Raw genomic sequence first — 27,451 nt, forward strand, 5'->3', positions numbered from 1 at the left:
AGTCAACCCATCTTCCTGACTACCTATCTTCAAGCTGTTGCAGTTCGCCTTTTTTCTTCCACATCTGACCTTTTCCCTCTGTGCCATTTATACCCATCCGTCATTCTGTGTCCTCAGGTCAGACTTTCTTCAGCTTATGGGGCAGCTACCTCCCTCATTTCTGCTACTCAGTGACTTTAATGTGCATTGTCCACTTTGGGATTCTCCCAGAACCTGTCAGAGGGGTGCCCTCTTGGCTGGTCGTCTTAACCAACTTAACCTCTTCTGCCTTAACAGTGGAGCACCCACTTTCCTTTTTGACTCCTCACACACCTACTCCCATTTTGACCTATCCTTCTGCACTGCCCAGCTAGCCCATCATCTTGAGTGGTCTGTTCTCTTTCTGATACGTACTCGAGCAACCATTTCCCATGTGCTGTCAGTTTACTGACTCCTACCCCACCTGCATGCACACCTAAATGGCAGCTTATTAAGGCTGACTGGTGGCTTTATTCCTCCCTGCTGACCTTCAAAGAACAAGATTTCTCCAGTTGTGATGACCAGGTGGAACATCTCACAAATGTCATGCTTACTGCTGCGGAACCTTCCATTCCTCGCACTTCCTCTTTACCACGCCATGTCCCAGTCCCTTTGTTGAACTGAGGCATGCCCTGACACAATTCGCACACAGAGATGTGCTCTCCATGTTTTTAACCGTCATCTTATAATGGCGGACTGCATTCGTTATAAACAGATGCATGCAAAGTGCTGATGAGTTCTTCAGGATAGCAAAAAAGCTAACTGGCTTTCATTCACTAGTTCTTTTAACAGTTCCACCCCTTCCTCTGTTGTATGGACCAACTTCCGACAGCTCTCTGGGACCAAGATCCATGTGCCTGTTTCTGGCCTGACAGTAGCAGATGATGATCTCATCGTGGACCTTATTGCTATCTCCAACACCTTGGGCTACCAGTGTTGCGGAAGCTTCAAGCTCTTCCCACTATCACCCTGTCTTTCTCCATCGCAAATGAGTGGAGGAGGCTCAGGCGACACCCTTCTCTTCTGAGAATCGGGAGTGCTAAATTTATTATGAGGGAACTAGATCATGCTCTCAGTTCATTCCAATCCTGCATCCCAGAGCCAGACACTATCCACATTCAGATGTTGCAGCACCTTTCTCTTGCGGGCAACCACTTTCTGCTTAATACGTACAACTGCATATGGGCAAAGGGCACATTTCCCGGACTTTGGCTTGAAGCCATTGTCATATCCATACCTAAGTTCGGTAAGGACAAAAACCTTCCTTCTAGCTGCTGCTCCATCTCTCTCGCCAACTGCGTTTGCACAGTGATGGAACGTATGATTCATGCCTGGCTGGTATGGTGGCTTGTGTCTCGCAATTTACTAACGAATGCACTGTGTGGATTTTGAGTACAGCGTTCAGAAGTTGACCATCTCATTACTTTGTCTGTCCATCTCATGAATGGTTTTCTAGGGAAATCCCAGACTGTGGCAGTGTTTTTTGATTTGGAGAAGGCCTACGACACCTGCCAGAGAACTGGTATCCTCTGTACTCTTTACACGTGGGGCTTTTGTGGTCACCTGCCCTGTTTCCTTCAGGAATTTTTATAAGACCGAAATTTCAAGGTGCTTGTGGGTTCTGCCTTGTTGGACACCTTTATCCAGGAAAACAGTGTGCCTTGGGGTTCTGTCCTGAGCGTCATCCTCTTTGCTCCCCATTAACCCTATAATGGCCTGTCTACTGCCTGGCATCTCCGGCTCCCTTTTGTTGTCAGTTTTGCCATGTGTTGCAGTTCTCCATGGACTTGTCTCACTGAGCAGCATCTTCAGAGATGTCTTGATCCTCTTTACTCCTGGAGCATTGAGAATAGCTTTCGTTTTTCCTCTGACAAAACTGTATGTATGAATTTCTGGCGGCACAATTGGTTTCTCCCGCCATCTTTACATCTTAAGCCAGTTGTCCTCCTGTTCGTTGAAACTACAAAATTCCTGTGGCTAATGCTCAGTAGGAAACACTCTTTGTCCTCTTATGTGTCTTACCTGGTAGCCCTCTGTGCGTGGTTCCTCAATGTCCTACGTGTCCTCAATGGTACTTCCAGGGGTGCCGATTGAACCACAGTCCTCCTTGTCTCAACACTATCCACCATCATGGCATCCGTTTGGCCACTGGCACCTTTTACATTAGCCTGGTTGAGTGTCTGTATGCTGGAACTGCTAAACTACCACTGTCCTACTGTTCCGACTTTCTCTTCAGCAGTTATGCATGCTATTTGTCTGCCATGAATGGCCATCCATCCTATGCCACCTCCTTCGATGATTCCTTTGTTCGCCAATAATGGGCACACCCTTCTTCCCTGTTACCCCCTGGAGTCCGCTTTCGGCACTTGCTATGGTGGCTTAACTTCACACTATCTGCAACTTTCCCGGTGGGTGTGAACCTTTCACCACCTTTGCTTCGTAAAGCACACCTTTGCTTCGTGAAGCAGCACATGTTAATCTTAGCCTTCATTCGCTTCCTAAGGACTTTACTCCAGCCTTGCTCTATTGCTTTCAGTTGGAATTTCGCGATAGTACCTTTGTATATGCTAATGGCTCTCGGACTGACCATGGGGTTGGATGTGCCTTCGTCATTGGCGTCCATATCTTACGATATCAGCTTCCGTCACACTGCTCAGTATTTACAGCCGAGCTCTTTGCTATCAGGCCACGGAGTACATTGGGCGGCACAGACTTTCCGATTGTGTCCTCTGCTCAGACTCACTTAGTGTCCTTTAAAGTCTCTGTGCACTGTACACTACTCATCCCTTAGTGCCGCGGGTCCAGGAAAACTGTCAATTGCTCACTCTTGGTGGAGCCACTTTGATGCTTATGTGGGATCCTGGTCATGTTGTCCCACCAGGGAATGAGGCTGCTGCCAAGGCTGCAGTCCTCGTACCTCAGCCCGCTAGTTCCTGTATTCCCTCTGATGATCTCTGTGTTGCCATTTGTCAGGAGGTGGTGTCCCTTTAGCATCGCCACTGGTCCTCCCTTCATGGGAATAAGCTCCGGCTTATTAGGCCTCTCCCAGCAGCTTGGACGTCCCCCTCTCAACCCTCCCGCTGGGAGGACATCAGTTTAACTAGGCTGTGTATTGGGCACTGCCGTTTTAACTATTGTCATTTGCCAAGGCTGCAGTCCTCGTACCTCAGCCCGCTAGTTCCTGTATTCCCTCTGATGATCTCTGTGTTGCCATCTGTCAGGAGGTGGTGTCCCTTTAGCATCGCCACTGGTCCTCCCTTCATGGGAATAAGCTCCGGCTTATTAGGCCTCTCCCAGCAGCTTGGACGTCCCCCTCTCAACCCTCCCGCTGGGAGGACTCAGTTTAACTAGGCTGTGTATTGGGCACTGCCGTTTTAACTATTGTCATTTGACAAGTGGCACTACCCCTCCACTTTGTACACATTGCAATCAACTTTTAACTGTCCACCACTTCCTAATGGAATATCCATTTTTTAACCTTTTACATTCCCATTTGGGTTTGCTGTCTGAGTTGTCAGTGGTTTTAGCAAATGATTCTCGGGCTGTCAACCACATTTTACTTTTTACCTGCCAAAGCAATATGGCGAACGTCAGTTAATTTGTAGTTTTGGATCTCCGTTTCAGTATGGTGCCTTTTTAGCCCATTTTCCATGCCCCCTGTTTTTAGCTGTCTTCTCTTATGTTAATTTTATAACTCCTCTCTGTCTTCGTGTTCTATAGTTTTGAGTTGGGCGCATATGACCCCAGTTGTTTTTTTGCACCCTAAAGCAAAACAGAACCAAAAAACCAAAGAATTCAAATACAGAAGTGTTGCAATAAAATGGCCTTATTGCTCCTGTGCACCAATCCCTTGCAGTAATGGTGCACTGACCTTTCTCCCTTCATTTTGCTGTTGTTGTTGTTGTTGGTGGTGGTGGTGGTGGTGGTGGTGGTGGTATTCAGTCCAGAGACTGGTTTCATGCAGCTCTCCATGTTACTCTATCCCGCACAAGCTTCTTCATCTTCCAGTAACTACATTCTAGATCCTTCTGAATCTGCTTATTGTGTGCATCTCTTGGTCTTCCTCTATGATTTTTACCTGCCACACTGCCACCCATTACTAAATTGGTGATCCCGTGATACCTCAGAACATGTCCTACCAACCAATCCCTTCTTCTAGTCAATTCATGCTGTAAATTCCTCATCTCCCCAATTCTATTCTGTACTTCCTCATTAGTTATGTGATCTACCCACCTAATCTTCAGCATTCTTCTGTAGCACCACATTTCAAAAGCTTCTATTCTTTTCTTGTCGAAACTATTTATTGTTCATGTTTCACATCCATCCATGGCTACACTCCATCCAAATACTTTCAGAAAAAACTTCCTGACACTTAAATCTATACTCAATGTTAACTAATATCTCTTCTTCAGAAATGCTTTTCTTGCCATAATCAGTTTACATTTTACATCGTCTCTACTTCAACCATTATCAGTTATTTTGCTTCCCATACAATGCTGAAAAATACTTAGTGGTGCGCACTGGCAACACGGAGACTGACTGGGCTAAGGTATCACGTGGCAGCACCGTCAAAGAGGATCTTTGAGTCGGCGAAGGAGACATCTTTGAGCCTCTCCGGGTAGAGGAAGACTCGGATGTTGTTTGGCTGGAAGGATGTAGGAATTCTTCACGAGAGAACTACTTCTGTCCTTTCCGGCCTACCAGTTGTGTAGCTGGTTGTTTCGCCCCTTGAGGCAAGAATCTAATGGCTTGCTGCACAGCTGGATGGGGGGTATAGTGATGCTACCTTGACACTGGGCAATTTCACAACCTCAGAGCTGAATTTGAGGTCGCATGTCTGTGTGGCCATGTGCTTCATGGTGCAAGGGGTAACAAGAACAGAACTATAAGTGCCAGATGGGAGAATGCAGCATTTACGACTAGCCAATAACTTGTGAGCAACTGGGTAAGGCACTTTTTCCTTTACCTGGATCTCTTAGACAGGCTGCTCATCAAGACACATGGGACAATCCTGAGAGGAGGCACCATGGCTGCGATTGCAGTTAACACAGTGGGGAGGAGGAGGAGGAGGAGGAGGACAATTGTCCTCGTGCGCATCCCTACCACAGGTTGCACATTTGGCTGGGTGTTGACAAGACGTTCTAGTGTGGTTGAAACAATAACACTGGTAGCAGTGCAGGCCGGACTGTGATAATTTCATAGCCTGCTTTGATCTTGGACGGAAGCACCGTCATCGAAGATAAGAAAAAGAGTTTGGTTGGGCACTACGGAGGTATCTACCTTTTCCATCACCTGATGGACAGCAATGACACCCTGATCAGAGAGATACAACTGGATTTCAGCTTCGGTTAGATTGTCAAGCAGCCTAGTATAAATAACACCACGGGAAGAGTTCAAAGTTCTATGGGCCTCGACATGAACAGGGTAGCCACAGAGAAGCGAGGCAGTACCCAGTTGTTGTGCTTGAGAATCAGAAGTAGTCTCCAAAAGCAAAGTGTCGTTCTGTAAACGAGAGCAGGATTTAACAGGGCTGGCAACTGCATCAACACCTTTCTGAATAATAAACAGATTTACCGTGACAAATGACTGACCGTCTTCAGTACGTGAGACCATGGGGAACTGTCTTTGAATTGTTAGCATCATTACGTTAATGTTTCATAGACGTTGATTGTGAAGATGATTGGCTCATTGTGAGAAGATCCTCCAAGATTGCCAGCGTCTCCGATGGCAGGCTCCTTCCAACTGGGGACCCCCTGGGGTGCACCCATCTTAGGTGATTGTTCACATCTCCCAAACACCTGACAGAGGGATCAATTGGCAATTTGGGAAGGTTGCAGCTCAAGCAATCACCCAATTCGTTATAATGCTTGGTAATAAGTGGTAGCATATGTCTTCTTTATAAATTGTATATTATATTTAAAATGAAATCTGATATTAGCAGAACATTATGCTAAGAGATTCTAAAACCACCAAATTAATTATTGCCAAATAAATACTGCAGCAAAGGTCAATCACTATTACATTAGCATTACGCTCCTTACACACGGGCACTGTACATCTGTAACAATTACTGAGCTAACTAAAAATAATACAGTATCTGCATTGCCTTACCTAACACAGTTACCAGCATAGTTTGCAAGTAATATTCTCACAATAAGACAAAAATTAATTGCAACGGAATAGCAAAACAACTTACCCAAAACTGGTACTGCTACTACTGGAAAATGCTGGTGGGTTATTTGGAGATGTCTGTGTCCCTCCAAATAATGATGGCTGTGGAGAACCAAATCCAGGACTTTGACTGGCCAAATTTCCAAATGTCAATGTATTCTGAGAAGCTAAGCTTTCAAAGGTATTCGACTGCTGCTGTCCTGTAGGTGATGCTCCGAAACCTGGAGAATAATTGCAAAGAAACCAATGCTGACATTGTTGACTTGGCTAATATACACTCCTGGAAATTGAAATAAGAACACCGTGAATTCATTGTCCCAGGAAGGGGAAACATTATTGACACATTCCTGGGGTCAGATACATCACATGATCACACTGACAGAACCACAGGTACATAGACACAGGCAACAGAGCATGCACAATGTCGGCACTAGTACAGTGTATATCCACCTTTCGCAGCAATCAGGCAGCTATTCTCCCATGGAGAGGATCGTAGAGATGCTGGATGTAGTCCTGTGGAACGGCTTGCCATGCCATTTCCACCTGGCGCCTCACTTGGACCAGCGTTCGTGCTGGACGTGCAGACCGCGTGAGACGACGCTTCATCCAGTCCCAAACATACTCAATGGGGGACAGATCCGGAGATCTTGCTGGCCAGGGTAGTTGACTTACACCTTCTAGACCACATTGGGTGGCACGGGATACATGCGGACGTGCATTGTCCTGTTGGAACAGCAAGTTCCCTTGCCGGTCTAGGAATGGTAGAACGATAGGTTCGATGACGGTTTGGATGTACCGTGCACTATTCAGTGTAACCTCGACGATCACCAGAGGTGTACGGCCAGTGTAGGAGATCGCTCCCCACACCATGATGCCGGGTATTGGCCCTGTGTTCCTCGGTCGTATGCAGTCCTGATTGTGGCGCTCACCTGCACGGCGCCAAACACGCATACAACCATAATTGGCACAAAGGCAGAAACGACTCTCATCGCTGAAGACGACACGTCTCCATTCATCCTTCCAGTCACGCCTGTCGCGACACCACTGGAGGCGGGCTGCACGATGTTGGGGCGTGAGCGGAAGACGGCCTAACGGTGTGCGGGACTGTAGCCCAGCTTCATGAAGATGGTTGCGAATGGTCCTCGCCGATACCCCAGGAGCAACAGTGTCCCTAATTTGCTGGGAAGTGGCGGTGCGGTCCCCTACGGCACTGCGTAGGATCCTACGGTCTTGGCGTGCATCCGTGCGTCGCTGCGGTCCGGTCCCAAGTCGACAGGCACGTGCACCTTCCGCCGACCACTGGCGACAACATCGATGTACTGTGGAGACCTCACGCCCCACGTTTTGAGCAATTCGGCGGTACGTCCACCCGGCCTCCCGCATGCCCACTATATGCCCTCGTTCAAAGTCCGTCAACTGCACATATGGTTCACGTCCACGCTGTCATGGCATGCTACCAGTGTTAAAGACTGCGATGGAGCTCCGTATGCCACGGCAAACTGGCTGACACTGACGGCGGCGGTGCACAAATGCTGCGCAGCTAGCGCCATTCGACGGCCAACACCGCGGTTCCTGGTGTGTCCGCTGTGCCGTGCGTGTGATCATTGCTTGTACAGCCCTCTCGCAGTGTCCGGAGCAAGTATGGTGGGTCTGACACACCGGTGTCAATGTGTTCTTTTTTCCATTTCCAGGAGTGTATCATGTATATCCAGTGTGTTTTGCTCCTTTTTTTAAGCTATACAACACAACAAGTATCATACAAATAAAGACATATCACTCTCTTAAATTTTATTCATTGAAATTAAAAACTGGTTATGACTACATACTTAGAAATAACAAATATACTTATATTATATATAATATCTCTCACCATCTCCACCTCAAAAAACAATTTGCCATCTGTCCAGAATAAGATCACAAAATTCGCTGCATTTAATAGAAAACCAGACTGAGGACAGAAAATCTCTTCTCTGTAGTAATCCACAGGGTGGCAGGATACTTCTAATTTGTTTACTGTAAGACAACTTTATTGTAGAAATTTGACTACACTTAGAGCTGAGAAAAATAGCCAGAGTAAGTTACAGATGGACTTTATTGAACATAAAATTTTCCTTATGTATCTTTGTTATGTCATCCAGATTACTTAAGACAATACATATAATAAAACTGTGGTGATTTACAGAAAAAGATGAGTTCCTCTTTGTATCAGTAAAATACAGGGTAGTTTTCCTCACATTCTAATAGCAGAATGCACCATCATTTTGCTTTCTATCATATTTAACAGTCTGAGATCACCATTTTTTCCTTCACAAGATAAATAGTCTCCAAATGTTGAGGAGCACATCAGTCCTGAAACCAATCACATGCAAAAAAATTTGGCAGTCTCCGAATGTCATATCTAAACTGTTACTGACACAGTGATTGTGGTTATCCTTTTGACATAAAATGTTAAATATCTGTAAACCTCTGAATATGTTGCATCACAAGCAGCAGGAACCTGTCCTAAGTATACGGTTTATTATAATAAACAGTAAAAATTATGCGTAGCACAACACACTAACAGTGCCCAGAGTAACTGCAATAAACAAGTAAATACTTATCCCACAGAACTGATTAAACACAATTGTTACAGCAAAGAATGAGTTACATTCAACAGATAAAAGCTAACAAAGGAGGAAACAAAAACAGAATTTCTGTAACCAGAGCAAAAAGGGGTAAAATAAGGCAATATGCTGAATGGAAAGCCCCTCCCCCTCTGCACATCATTTGAGGTAGTCAAAATACCAGGGAATTCTCTTATTATGCCTTGCCTTGTTATAATGAACTAACGTCACACTCACATGTGCGCATGCATGCTCTCACATTCGTGCGAACACCCCCCCCCCCCCCCCCACACACACACACACACACACACACACTCGCACAGCGATACTGTTTTGGTCAACTACAGTACCAATGCTGCAGCTCAATTTCCTGATGTACCTTCCTCTCTCTCTCTCTCTCTCTCTCTCTCTCTCTCTCTCTCTCTCTCTCTCTCTCTCTCTCTCTCTCTCACCCTCCCTCCCCTCTCTCTCTCTCTCCCCCCGGTGTGTGTGTGTGTGTGTGTGTGTGTGTGTGTGTGTGTGTGTGTGTTTCTTTTCATCTGTCATGTTAATGTGCGTAAAAACCAGTCAACACCTCTACTATGCAGACTTGCTGTCATTACTCCTTCCATTATTTATTGTACCCCACCAAGAACTTTTCAATCACTATCCCAATTTACATTCTGAGTTGCAACCAACAAGGTGCCCTTGATGCAGTCACCTAGCTGCTGATCCCACGCCCCTCCATACCACATCCAAATGATGATGTATGGCAAAGGATGATACGGCAGTCTGTTGGTCCCGACTACCTCGCCTGAGGCCAGAAGGTGGAGTTAAGTAATGGGGTCTATTTTACCTTCATCAAATGACTTTGGTATAGTAACATTACTTTGCCACATTTTCTGTATACAAACAATGTTACACCTGCTTAGTTTGTGCAGACAAAAATTTCCGCAGGCTCAGATAGTCATGATAATGGCATGGCATCTGCTACACTCTCAGGTAAATAACCATTAAGGTATGAGACAGAGTTAATGAAGATTTACAATGAATGTCTTGCTAATAACATAATGTAGGTAGGGTCAAGATTTATCACAACAGCCTCCATTAAACTGTTCATACTTAGCCCAATATGGCTCTCAAGATTCTCAGGGAACTTTCTGAAAGTATCTTTAACATCGTCCAAAATGTTCTCTGATGCTACAAAATGCTTGTCATGCAGTTCTGATTTCACATTACACACATAAAACAAAACTAATAAATTAAGAGGCAAAATGTGTAGTACTGCTGAAAGACACATCCAAAAAGAGCAGTAACACATTTCCCAACTTTCAGAACTAGTAGTTTCTCCCTTGAGGAGGAGAGAGGGATACATTTAGGAAAGTTATAGGGTTAGGCAGCTCATTCAGACACAGGATGAGAGCAACCCACCTGAAGTGATATTGAAGTAACAAAAACTGTTAAATACAGCCACGGAGAGAATGATGCAAGTTGTGTGGCTGGTATGGCACATATTCATTGTTGATTTTGATTGTATGCTGGCAAATAATGGTGGGGATATAAGTTTATATCTTACTATGTCTATCCCCAAAAACCATGGACCTTGCTAGGAAGGGCAGCTTGCTTGTGCCTACAATACAGATAGCTGTATCGCAGGTGTGACCACAATGTAGTGGTATCCATGGACAGGCCAGACTAACCTACTATTACTGAACAGGAGCAGCCAGCTTTTCGGTAGTTACAGGAGCACCATACTGGACGACTGACTGATCTGGCCTCTTAACATTAGCCAATACAATCTTGCTCTGCTGGATACTGTGAACATCTGAAAGGAAGGGGAAACTACAGCTGTTATTTTTCACAAAGGTGTGAAACACTACTGTGTAGTTACATGATGATGGCACCCTCTTGGGTAAAATATTCTGGAGGTAAAATAATTAACCATGTGGGTCTCCAGGCATGGACTACACAGGAGAATGTTGTCAGCAGAAAAAACAAAACTGGCATTCTGAGGGCCAGAGTGAATTTGGGCTAGGGAATTTAACAAGGGAAATTGATAGTTTTAAGTTACGTGTAGAGGTAATCAATGCAGTGTGATGATAAGAAGCACAGGACTTCTGTTCGGGGGTGGGGTTTCTGAATACAAATTCAAAATGAGGAAATGCTGGAGTAGGTCTAATAATGAATAAGAAAGTAGATGTAGATAAGTTACTATGAACAGCACAGTGAGCGCATTATTGTAGCCAAGTAGTACACAGTAGTAAAAGTGCATATGCAACTAGCTCCACAGATGATCAAGAGACTGAAAGAATATGTGATTAGATCAAATAAGTTTTCCAGTTAGTTACAGGAGGCAAACATTTAATTGTGATGGAGGACTTTAATTCCACAGTGGGAAAAGGAAGAGAAGGAAAAATAATAGGAGAACATGATGCAGGCGCAAGGAACGAAAGACAAGGCCACTTGTAGAATTCTGCACAGAGCATAATTTAATCATCATTGTGATGGTGGCAGGGATAAAACACAAGAAGAGAAAAGTTATCCACAACCTGTACAAAAACCACACTGCAGTTCTAAGAGTCAAAGGTAATGGACTGGGACGCACTGACTGAGAAGGGAATGGAGTATGGTTGTAGCATATCACCAATGACATTCAATTTGTACATTGATCAAGCAGCACAGGAAACAAGAATAAAATTGGAAAGGGAATTATAGTTCAGAGAGGAGAAATTAAACACAGATTTGTCAATGATGTAATTCTGAAGAGAAGGCAAAGAACTTCAAAGAACCACTGAATGGAATGGGCAGTGTCTTGGAAAGACATAATATGAATGTCAACAAAGGTGAAACAAGGGCAATGGAACGTCCTTTAATTAAATCAGATGATGCTGATGGAATTAGATAAGGAAATGATACATTAAAGGGATACGATGGGTTTTCGTATTTTAACAGCAAAATAACTGATGATGGCCTAAGTACAGACAATATAAAATGCAGACTCACTATAGCCTGAAAAGGGTTCCTGAAAAAGAAGAGTTTGTCTAGTAACATACAGCTAAGTGTTGGGAATTCTTTTCTGAATGTATTTGCCTGGAGTGTAGCCTTATACAAAACATTACTTATCTCCACCTTCTGGCCTCAGACGAGGTAGTCCTGACAAGAAGAGGGTAGAAGCTTTTGAAAAGTGGTGCCACAGAAGAATGCTTATGACAAGATGGGCAGATCAAGGCATTAACGAAGAGATACTCTATCGAACTGAAGAGAAAAGAAATTTTCAACAACTTGACTAAAAGATGGAATCAGTTGATAAGACAAATCCTGAGGCATCAAGGAACATTCAGTTTGCTAATGGATAGAAGTGTAGGGTCGTAAAAATTGTAGAGTGTGTCCAATGGATGAATACGGTAAGCAGGTTCAAATGAATATAGGTTGCAGTTATTATTCAAAGAAGAAAAGGTTTGTACATGATTAAGTAGTGCAGAGATTGCACTTTACTATGTACAGAAACAGCTGTAGTTTCAGATACAATCTTGAAACTTCCAGGATTGAGACTCGAACTCAGGATCCTTGCCTTTTGCGGGCACAGCTCTACTTCCACCAGTACCTCGTCTCCTACCTTCCAAGCAACACAGAAGCTCTCCTGCAGAACTTGCAGGAATAGCACTCCTGGAACAAAGGATACTGTGGAGATGTGGCTTAGCCACAGCCTGGGAGATGTTTTCAGGATGAAATTTTCACTCTGTAGCAAAGTGTACGCTGAAATTTGGAAGATACGAGATAAGGTAATGGCGGAAGTCGAGCTGTGAAGACAGGTCATGAGTTGTGTTTGGGTAGTTCAGTTGGTAGAGCACCTGCCCACAAAAGACAAAGGTCCCCTATTCAAGTCTTGGTCCAGAATGCAGTTTTAATCTGCCAGGAACTTTCATATAAATGCACACTCTGCTGTAAGGTTAAAATTCATTCTAGATTATTTCTTTTCTTTTTTAATTTAATTTTTGAACATCCTGTTGTTGTTGTGGTCTTCAGTCCTGAGACTGGTTTGATGCAGCTCTCCATGCTACTCTATCCTGTGCAAGCTTCTTCATCTCCCAGTACCTACTGCAACCTACATCCTTCTGAATCTGCTTAGTGTATTCATCTCTTGGTCTCCCTCTACGATTTTTACCCTCCACACTGCCCTCCAATGCTAAATTCGTGGCCCCTTGATGCCTCAGAACATGTCCTACCAACTGATCCCTTCTTCTGGTCAAGTTGTGCCACAAACTTCTCTTCTCCCCAATCCTATTCAATACTTCCTCATTAGTTATGTGGTCTACCCATCTAATCTTCAGCATTCTTCTGTAGCACCACATTTCAAAAGCTTCTATTCTCTTCTTGTCCAAACTATTTATCGTCCATGTTTCACTTCCATACATGGCTACACTCCATACAAATACTTTCAGAAATGACTTCCCGACAAATCTATACTCGATGTTAGCAAATTTCTCTTCTTCAGAAATGCTTTCCTTGCCATTGCCAGTCTATATATTATATCCTCTCTACTTTGACCATCATCAGATATTTTGCTCCCCAAATAGCAAAACTCCTTTACTACTTTAAGTGTCTCATTTCCTAATCTAATTCCCTCAGCATCACCTGATTTAATTCGACTACATTCCATTATCCTCGTTTTGCTTTTGTTGATGTTCATCTTATATCCTCCTTTCAAGACACTGTCCATTCCATTCAACTGCTCTTCCAAGTCCTTTGCTGTCTCTGACAGAATTTTAATGTCATCGGCGAACCTCAAAGTTTTTATTTCTTCTCCATGGATTTTAATACCTACTCCAAATTTTTCTTTTGTTTCCTTTACTGCTTGCTCAATATACAGATTGAATAACATCGGGGAGAGGCTACAACCTTGTCTTACTCACTTCCCAACCACTGCTTCCCTTTCATGTCCCTCGATTCTTATAACTGCCATCTGGTTTCTGTACCAATTGTAAATAGCCTTTCGCTCCCTATATTTTACCCCTGCCACCTTCAGAATTTGAAAGAGAGTATTCCAGTCAACATTGTCAAAAGCTTTCTCTAAGTCTACAAATGCTAGAAATGTAGGTTTGCCCTTTCTTAATCTAGCTTCTAAGATAAGTCGTAGGGTCAGTATTGCCTCACGTGTTCCAGTGTTCCTACGGAATCCAAACTGATCTTCCCCGAGGTCGGCTTCTGCTAGTTTTTCCATTCGTCCGTAAAGAATTCGTGTTAGTATTTTGCAGCTGTGGCTTATTAAACAGATTGTTCGGTAATTTTCACATCTGTCAACACCTGCTTTCTTTGGGATTGGAATTATTATATTCTTATCGAAGTCAGAGTATTTCGCCTTTTTCATACTTCTTGCTCACCAGATGGTAGATTTTTGTCAGGACTGGCTCTAGTTCCAATGGAATGTTGTCTACTCTGGGGGCCTTGTTTCGACTCAGGCCTTTCAGTGCTCTGTCAAACTCTTCATGCAGTATCGTATCTCCCATTTCATCTTCATCTACATCCTCTTCCATTTCCATAATATTGTCCTTGTATAGACCCTCTATATACTCCTTCCACCTTTCTGCTTTCCCTTCTTTGCTTAGAACTGGGTTTCCATCTGAGCTCTTTATGTTCATACAAGTGGTTCTCTTATCTCCAAATGTCTCTTTAATTTTCCTGTAGGCAGTATCTATCTTACCCCTAGTGAGATAAGCCTCTACATCCTTACATTTATCCTCTAGCCATGCCTGCTTAGCCATTTTGCACTTCCTGTCGATCTCATTTTTGAGACGTTTGTATTCCTTTTTGCCTGCTTCATTTACTACATTTTTATATTTTCTCCTTTCATCAATTAAATTCAATATTTCTTCTGTTACCCAAGGATTTCTACTAGCCCTCGTCTTTTTACCTACTTGATCCTCTGCTGCCTTCACTACTACATCCCTCAGAGCTACCCATTCTTCTTCTACTGTGTTTCTTTCCCCCATTCTTGCCAATTGTTCCCTTATGCTCTCCCTGAAACTCTGTACAACCTCTGGTTTAGTCAGTTTATCAAGGTCCCATCTCCTTAAATTCCCACCTTTCTGCAGTTTCTTCAGTTTTAATCTACAGGTCATAACCAATAGATTGTGGTCAGAGTCCACATCTGCCCTTGGAAATGTCTTACAATTTAAAACCTGGTTCCTAAATCTCTGTCTTACCATTATATAATCTATCTGATACCTTTTAGTATCTCCAGGCTTCTTCCATGTATACAGCCTTCTTTTATGATTCTTGAACCAAGTGTTACCTATGATTAAGTTGTGCTCTGTGCAAAATTCTACCAGGCGGCTTCCTCTTTCATTTCTTTGCCCCAGTCCATAATCACCTACTACGTTTCCTTCTCTCCCTTTTCCTACTACCGAATTCCAGTCACCCATGACTATTAAATTTTCATCTCCCTTCATTATCTGAATATTTTCTTTTATTTCATCACACATTTCATCAATTTCTTCATCATCTGCAGAGCTAGTTGGCATATAAACTTGTACTACTGTAGTAGGTGTGGGCTTCGTATCTATCTTGGCCACAATAATGCGTTCACTATGCTGTTTGTAGTAGCTTACCCGCATTCCTATTTTCCTATTCATTATTAAACCTACTCCTGCATTACCCCTATTTGATTTTGCGTTTATAACCCTGTAGTCACCTGACCAGAAGTCTTGTTCCCCCTGCCACCGAACTTCACTAATTCCCACTATATCTAACTTTAACCTATCCATTTCCCTTTTTAAATTTTCTAACCTACCTGCCCGATTAAGGGATCTGACATTCCACGCTACGATCTGTAGAATGCCAGTTTTCTTTCTCCTGATAACGACATCCTCTTGAGTAGTCCCCGCCCGGAGATCCGAATGGGGGACTATTTTACCTCCGGAATATTTTACCCAAGAGGACGCCATCATCATTTAATCATACAGTAAAGCTGCATGCCCTCGGGAAAAATTACAGCCATAGTTTCCCCTTGCTTTCAGCCATTCGCAGTACCAGCACAGCAAGGCCGTTTTGGTTATTGCTACAAGGCCAGATCAGTCAATCATCCAGACTGTTGCCCTTGCAACTACTGAAAAGGTTGCTGCCCATCTTCAGGAACCACACATTTGTCTGGCCTCTCAACAGATACCCTTCCGTTGTGGTTGTACCTACGGTACCGCTATCTGTATCGCTGAGGCACGCAATATTTCATTTAAAACTGTGCTTGTAATTTTGCTTTAATAATCATAATAATTAAACCTACTTTTAAAATCAGTAATATGAGATATGTACGCTTAACAAATTTCCCCTTTCAACAACCCTATTGACACATTATTAATCTTCTTCTGAAGTAAAGTTTCTCATCTCGTTACTGCTTATTGTAAACTGATTTCATCTTCCAAAGATGATTGTTTCATTACTTTTTATAATAGGTCCCCCCCCCCTCCCCCATATACACACTCAAACTTACTTACTTGGACTTGCTGCTGCAGGAGAACCAAATACTCTGTTTGCATTGCCAAATGTAGGTGAACCCCCAAAGGTTGGAGCACCTCCAAATGTTGGTGGAGAACCAAAGCCAGCACTGCCCGTTGGGCTTCCAGCACCAAAAACTGGTGCAGATCCAAATCCACCTAGAAACAAGTCAGACTGATAAAAAAAATGGCAATATATAAAGACAGAAAATTATGTTGTAAACATTTTCAAAACATATAGAGAGAAACAATCAGATTCAACCTGCATTGTCACCTACACAGTAAATCAATACTGACTCAAAAAGCACTGTATAATCTGATACAGTATGAAAAGTCTGCATTGTAGTCCTTCATTTACCACTAACAAACATTTCACATGTTTCTGGAAACATCTTCCAGGCTGTGACTAAGCTATGTCTCCGCCATATCCTTTCTTTCAGGAGTGCTAGTTCTGCAAGGTCTGCAGAAGAGCTTCTGTAAAGTTTGGAAGGTAGGAGACGAGATACTGGCAGAAGTAAAGCTGTGAGTACCGGGCGTGAGTCGTGCTTCGGTAGCTCAGATGGTAGAGCAGTTGCCCGCTAAAGGCAAAGGCCCCGAGTTCGAGTCTCAGTTGGGCACACAGTTTTAATCTGCCAGGAAGTTTCATTTCACATGTTGTCTAAAATAATGATAGAAAAAAATAATGTTTGAACCCAAGATTAAGAAATCATCTGCAACTATATAATTAATGCATGAAGTATTCTCCAGGATAACAAGACCACTTTCAGTTTCAGATAAAGAATGCTGGGTAGAAGACACAAGGCATGACAATAAATTAAACAATGAAAAAACTACTGCTTGGAGAGGATACTACATCAAACATCTGATTATCTGTGTTAGTTCATCTGCTGTAAACATATTGGTAAGAATGACACTTCCGCCACCACAGTGTCTGTCTGGTTTTTAGAATAATTTAATTATCTGTCACATTTAAAACATTACCACAAAACTGCATATTCTGTTATCCCCCATTTTATAATAGCTATGATGATCTGTACCTAGCTAGTTGCAGATATTTCTCTATATTCCTTACTGTTTGTCAATAAGTGTTGCACCAAACAGATGAAATCAAAATAAATCAGAGTTCATAGGGAGTACACCCTTATCCACTCCAAAAAGGATATTTACAAACAGGTTAATTCTAACTAAAAATAGCAACCAGCTACTGTTAATAAGGTGTTATTGCGAACAAACAGCAGCATTACTGACTGGTTCATGTTCAAGCAGCAGGCATAATGAAATTTTAGATGTGAACAGCCATCTGAAGCAGAACCTGTTGGTTTGAAAATACTAACAGCACTATTTCCTCCTAATGAGTAGCACTATCAACAGTGGCTAAGATTGTCTTTTCTCCACCACAAGCACTGCCATGCCTTAATGTTCATTAGATAGTGGTCCCATCTGCAGACAAATTTATCACTTTTGACGTCTTTCAAATGGTTCCATAAAATTAGCTGCAGTTGTTAGATTATTTTGCAGTGAAAGCATGTTTGTCAGAAAATTTCTGTTGTATTTCATGGGAAGAAGGTAGAATCAAATCACAGTAACATTTTTACCACATTATCCATTAGTTTGGTGCCAAACACAATGTTCATCAACAACACCGAACGTAAGAAATCACAGACCAAAACTAAAAATAAGAGCAGGGAAAAATCACAGGAAGTTACAGCAGTGGAGTTCCGTGGCAAGACAGAGGAAGCAGTTGGTCTACGAACAATGAGCATGAAACAATTTGTTGGTTGGTTGGTTTAAAGGGGGAGAAGGGACCAAACTGCAAGGTCATGAGTCCCTTGTTCCTGGTAAAATAATTACACAAGGGAAAGAAGAAAAGAAAGGAGACATACAGCACAATAATAGGAGAATGGAAGAACCAAAAGAACAACAGAAGGACAACCAACACTACTATGGACAAAACACGAAAATAAAACCACAGAGAGAAGCAAGAAACAGATAGAAGGGATAAAAACAAGACAGCAGAGTACCCTGGCTGGCCAGACACGAGAATAAAAAGGAAAAGCCAGTCACTTTGCGACCGACACATTAAAACATCCAGCCTAAAAGCATCAGAGTGGAGAACACAAAGGGACAAAGAACATCCACAAAAACTTATACAGAATGATAAAACCCACCATCACATACAAAACAAAGCTAAATTAGCCGATGAGGCATCGTCAGCTAAAATTAATGGCAACAAGTCCGGTGACTGAAGAGTCCATCGCACGGCAGCCAATACTGATAGCTCACCAAGTTATGGGCCACTGTCAGCCAGATGCTGCACCGACACTAAGGTGGGTCAGCATGGCGCAGGAGGTAGCCATATGTCACCCAAGCGTGGCCAATGGAGTCGACACAGAATCACAGATTCTCTGCGAGAGGCCCTCGTGGAGGTCTTTCACACATTTTTAGTCTTCTTAATGGCACACAGTTTGTTGTGCTTACTGGTGTTATGCCATTCCGTCTCCCAAAGCTGCAAAACCTTGTAGCATAGTACAGGGTGTTTATAAATGAATATCGGGGTTTTAATGGTTTATAATATTTATTACATTAAACTTACAGTTATAAATGATATGTCAAATGAAAGAGCAACTCAAACAGTTTTACCCAGAATCTTATAAATGTTCAATGTGAGCACGGTTTGTCACATGGCACACATCAAGTCTATAGCCAAGTTCTTAGCAAACATTGATAGGGCTTGCTTTGCATGGCCTCCACATTCACCGGACCTAACGCCGTGCAATTTTTTTCTTTGGGGCTTCATCAAGGATCATATGTACATGCCTCCGCTACCACCAGAACTCCCTGAATTAAGAAACCGCATTGAAGCTGCTGTTGCTACAATCACTGAGGACACACTTATCAACGTTTGGGAAGAACTTGGCTATAGACTTGAAGAATGTTGTGTGACAAATTGTGCTCACATTGAACATTAATAAGGTTCTTGGTAAAACTGTTTGAGTTGCTCTTTCATTTGACATATCATTTCTAACTGTAAGTTTAATCTAATACATATTATAAAGCATTAAAACCCTGATATTCATTTATAAACACCTCGTACTGAACGCAGGTCAGTTGCAGAGAAGCCGATATAAATAAGTGGTTTCCACGTGTCCTGTCGGCAAGTTTGTTGCTTGGGATTCTGACATGACCTGGGGTCCAGACAAACACCACTAAATGACTGGACCGTTCCAGGGCATAAGTGGACTCCTGGACGGTCACTACCAAAGGATGAGGAGGGTAGCATTGGTCGATAGCTTGTAGGCTGCTCAGAAAGTCAGTACAGAGAAGAAACGGCTCCCCAGGGCATGAACGGATGAGCTCAAGAGCACACGATATAGCCACAAGCTCGGCAGTGAAAACACTGCAGCCATCGAGCAAGGAATGCTGTTCAATATGTCCTCCATGGACATACGCGAAGCCGACGTGATCATCAGCCATTGAGCCGTTGGTGTGGCCTTGGTACATGTAAAGAACTGAGGAGGAGGTGGCAGCGGAGTGCCGCGGTGTTAACCGAGTCCTTAGGGTCATGCGAAAGGTCCAGGCGAAGCCACGGCATAGGCATACCTCATGGAGGTGTACGTGAATGGACCTCACGTACAGCTGGTAAAGGCAAGGACTCCAGTTTGGAAAGAAGTGATCCGACACGGACTGCAATTGGAAGCCCTGACCTGGGCCACCTGTGCGGGAGATGAACCACCGTGGGTGCGAAAAGTAATTCGAATGCACAGGAGAATTACGTAAGTGTGCAATGTAACTGGCCAGCAGTTGTGTATGCCTAACCTGCAATGGAAGGACTCCGTCCTCCACAAGGGTGCTGGTCACCGGATCTCGTCCTAAAAGACCCTGTTGCTAGGCGAACACCACAGTGGTGCACTGGTCGAGTAAAGGCAACACTGAGGGTGCTGACAAACCAAAAACCAGATTCCCATAGTCAAGGTGAGATTGAACAAAAGCTCTGTAGAGCTGCAGCAGCATAGAGCGATCTGCATCCCAGCTGGTGTTACTCAGGCAGCAGAGGGTGTTCAGGTGCTGCCAGCTCTTACACTTAAGCTAACAAAGATAAGGAAGCCAAGTCAATCGGGTGACAGAAACCAGTCCTAAGAATTGATATCTCTCCAGTACAGTGAGTGGATCATCATTAAGGTATAGTTCTGTTTCCGGATGAATGGTCCAACGCCATCAGAAGTGCATAACACATGATTTTGTAGCTGAAAACTGGAAACTGTGGGCTAGAGCCTATGACTGCACCTTGTGGATGATTTCTTGTAGGCATCACTCAGCAATCCAATACTTGTGGAGCAGTACGAAATACAGAAGACGTCTGCATACAAAGAAGGTGAGAAAGGCAGCCCTTCAGCTGCTGTTAGACCATTAATGGCCACTAAAACAGGGATACACTCAATTCAGAGCTCTGTGGGACCCCATTCTCCTGGATGTGGAAGGAACTATGGGAGGCACCAACTTGGAAATGGAAAGTACGAAGCGACAGGAAATTTTGGATAAAAATCGGGAGCGGGCCTCGGAGACCCCACTCGTATAATGTGGCAAGGATACGATGTCGCCAGGTTGTCATATACGCTTTTCATGAATCAAAAAAAAATAGACAGCAACCAGGTGTTGGCATCTGGAAAAGCCTGTTCGGATGGCAGACTCGAAGGACACAAGATTATCAGTGGTAGAGCGGCCCTGATGGAAGTCATGTGACTCCAGGACCACCAACACGCCATAGTTCCAGTAGCTTACAAACATTGGTGAGGCTGATGGGCTGATAGCTATCCACATCTAGCAGGTTTTTACTGGGTTTGAGCAGCAGAATTATGTTGCTCTCCTGCCATTGTGATGGAAAGATGCCATCACACCAGATTCGGTTGAAGATGACAAGATGTCACTTGTAATCAGATGAGAGATGTTTAATCATCTGACTGTGGATCCGATCCAGCCCAGGAGCAGTGCCGGGGAAATGTGCACTGAGGATCTCCCACTCTGTAAATGGGGCATTTTAGGGTTCACTGTGGTCTGTAGTGAATGATAGGACTTTCCCTTCCAGCCACAGTTTGAAAGTGCAAAAGGCTGCGGGGAGGGGTAATCCTCCGATGCACAGGCACAAGCATAGTGCTCAGCAAAGTGCTCGGCAATCGCAACTGTGTCGGTAGATAACACGCCATTTAGGTTAACACTGGGAACACCTGTTGGGGTCTGGTACCCGAAAACACGTTTGATCCTTACCCAGACTAGGGACGGTAACGTACGGCACTCAATAGTCAAGACATATGTCTCCCAACACTCCTGCTTCTGTAATTAGATAAATTGGCAAATGCGGGCACAGAACAGTCTAAAGGCTATGATGTGCTTATGCTGCTGTAGGGTTCGCCGAGGCTCTTAATTGCTTCAGCGACTTCCAGCGACCACCAAGGGACTGCCTGTCACTGGGGGCACCCTAAAGAGCAAGGTACTGTGTTTTCTGCTGCTCAACCATCACATCGATGTTCCCTTTTAGGGGAGATTCAACGATTACAGCAGAAGTGAAAGTTTCTCAGTTCACCTTGTTTAAAGACCATCTGTCATCTGCGGGCCTGACGCCAGGGCAGTGACAGGAAGATAGGGATGTGGTCACTACCACATAGGTCATCATGTGCTCTCTAGTGGATAGATAGGAGAAGTCCTGGGATGCAAACTGATAAATCAATGGCTGAATAACTACCATGAGCCACACTGAAATGTGTGGCAGCCCCAATATTTAAGAGGCACAGGTCGAACTGAGACAGTAAAGTTTCAACCTCACTGCCTCGGCCAGTAAGCATGGTGCCGCCCCACAAGGGGTTATGGGCGTTAAAATCTCCCAAAATTAGGAAAGGTTTAGGGATTTGATCAATCAGTGCAGCTAATACATTCAGGGGTACTGCACCATCTGGAGAAAGATATACATTGCAGACAGTTATTTCCTGTGCCGTCGTCATTCTGACAGCCACAGCTTCAAGAAGGGTTTGAAGGGGGCACACTTTCACTACAGACCAAGCTTAGGACATAAACGCAAACTCCACCTGACACTCGATTATAGTCGCTACAGTTCCTGTAATATCCCTTATAGCTGCGGAAGGCAAGGGTCTGCATTGCCAAGAACCAGGTTTCCTGGAGGGCAATGCAGAAAGCAGGTGTAAAGCATAACAGTTGCTGTAGCTCAGCCAGGCAGTGGAAAAAACTACTGCGATTCCACTGAGGGATGATGTCATCGTGAGACTGGGAAGGCATAGAACATTCAAGGAGGCAGTTTATGCCTCAGTGTCACCTGTTGCTACCTACTTATTGCCTGAGCAGTCTATATCCATTGTGTCTGAGGGTCCAGCGAGATCTAGGCCCTCAGCAGACACCAGAATCTCCACCTGATCCGCAGACGCAGAGCGTGTAGGGTGCCACCACAATTCCCTTGGTCTTGGGGATGCTCTTTTTCGATTTCTCTCGTTGCTCCTTGGGTATCCCTGGTTGGGAGGACTTCACTGATTCAGTCTCTAGGACTGAAGATGAGCGTGAAGCCCTACGACCAGCTGCTTTTGGGCTCTTCAGCCACTGGCGGGTGTTGTCTTTCCCACTAGCAGAAATCTGAGAAGGATTGTGATCTAAGGGATCCCTTCCTAAAGAGAGGAGCTAAAGAAGACTTTCGCTTCTGTGGCACTGAAGTGGGGACTGATATCCCCAACGGTTGGGAGGGAGGGGGGGGGGGGGGGGGTTGCTCCCGAAGTAGGTGGTGCAGGAGCAACAGGGAGGGAAGTGCCCTCTACCATCAAGGGGGCAGGTGAAGTCTTCCAGCTCTGAGAGGCGACTTAGGTTGGCGGAGCTGATTGGGCTAGAACTGTTGAAGTGGCAGCGTAAGATGATGTCATATGTACAGGATGTAGGCATTCAAATTTCCTCTTAGCCTCAGTGTAGGCCAGTTGGTCCAGGGTCTTGTACTCCATGATTTTCCTTTCTTTCTGGAGAATCCTGCAGTCCGGTGAGCAAGGCAAATGGTGCTCTCCGCAGTTGACACAGATGGGAGGCAGGGCACATGGAGTATTGGGAAGTGATTGGAGTCCGCAATCTTGACATGTGATGCTGGAAGTTCAGCGAGAAGACACATGGCGGAACTTCCAGCATTTAAAGCACCGCATTGGGGGAGGGGTATAGGACTTTACATCACAGTGGTAGACCATCAACTTGACCTTCTCAGGGAGGGGGGGGGGGGGGGGGGGGGGAGAGGCTTCATCGTCATGAAAGATTCCCTGTCAGCTCTTGAACATACAAAGTACCACAGTGAATACGAGCCGCTGCCATCCTTAGCCTGACGTTCCTCCCATGGTGTGGCCATGGAGGGGAACGATTTGGGGTCGTACTTCTGTGCGTTGAATTGAGCTCATGAACGTGCTTAGAGACTGCTGGTGTTTGACCACCAGCAAGAGATGATGTCCTATGCTTAATGGCGTGTCATCCGCTCTGATGCCACCCGCTCTGACCAGGAGCCCTCCCAGTAGGCACCATCCAGCTGCAGCAAAAGCCTCCTAGCAGGATGGCCATTGCCAGGAGCCCTGCTGCCCCAGAGTGACGGGCATCTACTCCTTGGCATACGTGGGGAGTTAACAGTGCAGGCATCAGTAGAGTGATCCCTGTGTGGTCAGGGGCTACAACAAACAGGGTAATCATCAGTGTAGAAAACAATACTGCACAGTTGATGGAAAAATAGGCATACAGGAGGGTGACCTCATCCACTAGCCCAACAGCTGGAGAATAAGCAGAAGTGCAGATCCACGTCAACGAAGGATGCGATAGGTCTCGGCGCACGATGCACCATGTAACATGCCCTTCCGCAGTTGGCTCGCATGTCCTACCAACCAGTCCCTTCTTTTCATCAAGTTGTGCCACAAACTCCTTTTCTCCCCAATTCTATTCAATACCTCCTCACTAGTTATGTGATCTACCCATCTAATCTTCAGCATTCTTCTGTAGCACCACATTTCGAAAGCTTCTATTCTCTTCTTGTCCAAACTAGTAGTTGTCCATGTTTCACTTCCATACATGGCTACACTCCATACAAATAGTTTCAGAAATGACTTCCTGACATTTAAATCTATACTCGGTGTTAACAAATTTCTCTTCTTCAGAAACGCTTTCCTTACCATTGCCAGTCTACAGTTTGTATCCTCTCTACTTCGACCATCATCAGTTATTTTACTCCCTAAATAGCAAAACTCCTTTACTACTTTAAGTGTCTCATTTCCTAATCTAATTCCCTCAGCATCACCCGAGATAACTACTACATTCCATTATCCTCGTTTTGCTTTTGTTGATGTTCATCTTATATCCTCTTTTTAAGACACTGTCCATTCCATTCAACTGCTCTTCCAAGTCCTTTGCTGTCTCTGACAGAATTACAATGTCATCGGCGAACCTCAAAGTTTTTATTTCTTCTCTGTGAATTTTAATACCTACTCCAAATTTTTCTTTTGTTTCCTTTACTGCTTGTTCAATATACAGATTGAATAACATCAGGGAGAGGCTACAACCCTGCCTCACTCCCTTCCCAACCACTGCTTCCCTTTCATATCCGTCAACTCTTATAACTGCCATCTGGTTTCTGTACAAATTGTAAATAGCCTTACGCTCCCTATATTTTACCCCTGCCACCTTTAGAATTTGAAATAGAGTATTCCAGTCAACATTGTCAAAAGCTTTCTCTAAGTCTACAAATGCTAGAAACGTAGGTTTGCCTTTTCTTAATCTAGCTTCCAAGATAAGTCGTAAGGTTAGTATTGCCTCATGTGTTCCAACATTTCTGCAGAATCCAAACTGATCTTCCGCAAGGTCCGCTTCTACCAGTTTTTCCATTCGTCTGTAAAGAATTCGTGTTAGTATTTTGCAGCTGTGACTTATTAAACTGATAGTTCGGTTAACACTGCGAATGGTAGGATCAGAGGATCAGCATTTTTCTTAGGGCCACAAAAAAGTTCCACTCAAATCAGAGGACTGTGTGCATACTACATGGGGTGCTGGGAGGGAACTCTATTAACACAGACAAGAGGGGGCAGTAGGAGGTCTTCGCATAGAACTTCCAATTGTATCCCAACTGGTCTACCCACTTTTGGATGGTTCGTAAACAGTCTGAACTGCTGATTGTGAAATGGGGTCCAGTAACACAGATGGGTAGGCATATGACAGAGTGTGACTGCATAGCTCGTGAAGAGTTGCTGGCATCTGGCCCTCAGTGTTGGAGTACCGGCTTCCATCAACAGGCGGTCTACAGGACTCATGCGGAAAGATCCAGTCACGAACTGCACACTACTACAATGGACAGCAGTCTAACAAGCTCAGTACTGATGTTGCTGCCAACCTGTAAGTAATATATCCATAGTCCAGCCAGGATGAAATCACAGCATTGTGAATTGCAGAAAAATCATGTGGTCTATGCCCCTGGTAACCATGTTTACTTGCTGCCAAATAAAAGATCTCAGAATCTGAAAGTTTCAACAGCTTCAATTAACTGGTTACCGAGGTAAAGTTCTGGGTGTGGGTGCGCAGTCCTAAGTCTACAAAAGTTCATAACACGAGTTTACACGGAAGAAAATTGAAATTCATAATTCAGGGCCCAGTTATGTATTTACAGTATGCCCCCCAGAAACTGGTGCTCTGCAGTGCACAATGATGTGAAGCTGTAATACAGGTAAAGGTCATCCACATACAATGACAGTGGGTTCCACTCCACTCATGATGCCACTGACAGTGATGTCGAAGAGTGTTACACTCAAAACCAATCCTTGAGGGATCTCAGTTTCCTGTACATATCGGTCATCGAGGGCTGGATCTATCTGGACCCAAAACGGCCTGGGGGATACAAAATTCTGGGTAATAATTGGGTCAACAGCCCCAGAAGACACACTCATGCAGAGAAGACAGAAGTGATGGTACCAAGTTGCATTGCACACATTCTGCTGATCGAAGATCACAACAGACAGGCACTAGGGATGCCTGCGATTCCTGCCAAATGCAATTGAAAAACCAAGGAATGTGTTTATGCATTTGATTATGGATTTTACTGAGCCTAGCAGCTGTGTCTTGGAACTCCCATTCACTAAATGGAACATTGTAAGATTCCAGGCCTTGTGCACAGAAGGGTAAGTAGTTCAGCTCTGCTAGGCACTTCCAAATCAGGAAGTTAGGATGCGGACACTTTGGCGAAGTGTACTACAAAACGTTCAGCAATGACTGCACGATTAGTACAGACATCACAACTGAAGGAGATGCCCGGAACTTTAGTGGATGGTGAGTGGTTGCCTATGTGGCACAGTGTAGTCCATATTTGAGACAATGGGGTGTGGACTCTCATAGGTGATACATATTGTTCCCAACACCACTCCTCATTCTTTTCTGTTAAAAATTGTGTCTTCGCTTGAAGTCCCTTGAATGCTATTAAATGTTCCACAGAAGTGTGGAACTGGTGTCAGTGGTGTGTCCTTTGACACACACTGATAGCCAGGTCACCATAGCACTGGTTTATTGCGACAAGGGCCTGAAGAATTAAGGTATCTAAGCGTCTGCTTCCGTTGGTCATTTGAGAAAGAGAGAGCGATAGGAAAGTGGTCATCATTGCAGAGGTCGTCATGGATAGACCTTTGGATCAATGGTGAGATGTTTGGCTGCAGACAGTAAGTTCCATTGGCCACACTGAAATTTGTTACAGCTCCAGTGTTAAGTAGGTAGACTCTTAGTTTTGAAATTAACTATTCCATTATTTAGGCCTGCTAGGTATGCTTTCACTTCCCCACAGAGGACTGTGGGCATTTAAGTCTTCCAAGTAGAAGGAAAGATGGAGGCAGCTGTTCCACTAATTCCAACAGCTTGTGATATGGTACAGATCAGTCAGGCAGGCAGGTAGATAGATAGATAGATAGATAGATATTACAGACTGTTACCCTACCTGACAGGCAAACATAAGCAGCCACAGGTTCTAATACAGTGGTTAGTGGCACCTGCTCACTGAAAGTGTAGACCCCTCCAGGCAACCTCTTGGTGTTAATGCAATTTTTACTGTAGAATCTGTTGTTTTTAATAGCAGAGTGTTGGATTTCTGAGCATCTTGTTTCCTGAAGTGCCACACTAACTGCAGATTAAGTAGCCATTAACTGGTGG

The 27,451-nt window shown here is 44.2% G+C and overlaps 1 protein-coding gene across 2 annotated transcripts in view; it reads right to left on the bottom strand.

Moving 5' to 3' along the window:
* The window catches only part of LOC126334769 (nuclear pore complex protein Nup214), a 146,958-nt gene that overhangs the window by 5,555 nt on the left and 113,952 nt on the right, over window positions 1-27,451 (bottom strand). For both annotated transcript variants that reach the window (XM_049997349.1, XM_049997350.1), the window contains 2 exons: window positions 16,262-16,420; window positions 6,215-6,410 (listed from right to left, as the gene is read on the bottom strand). In XM_049997349.1, the coding sequence (XP_049853306.1) occupies window positions 6,215-6,410; window positions 16,262-16,420 (355 nt within the window). The remainder of the gene's footprint in view (window positions 1-6,214; window positions 6,411-16,261; window positions 16,421-27,451) is intronic.

This window comes from Schistocerca gregaria, chromosome 2 (assembly GCF_023897955.1).
Source record: "Schistocerca gregaria isolate iqSchGreg1 chromosome 2, iqSchGreg1.2, whole genome shotgun sequence".
NCBI lineage: Eukaryota > Metazoa > Arthropoda > Insecta > Orthoptera > Acrididae > Schistocerca > Schistocerca gregaria.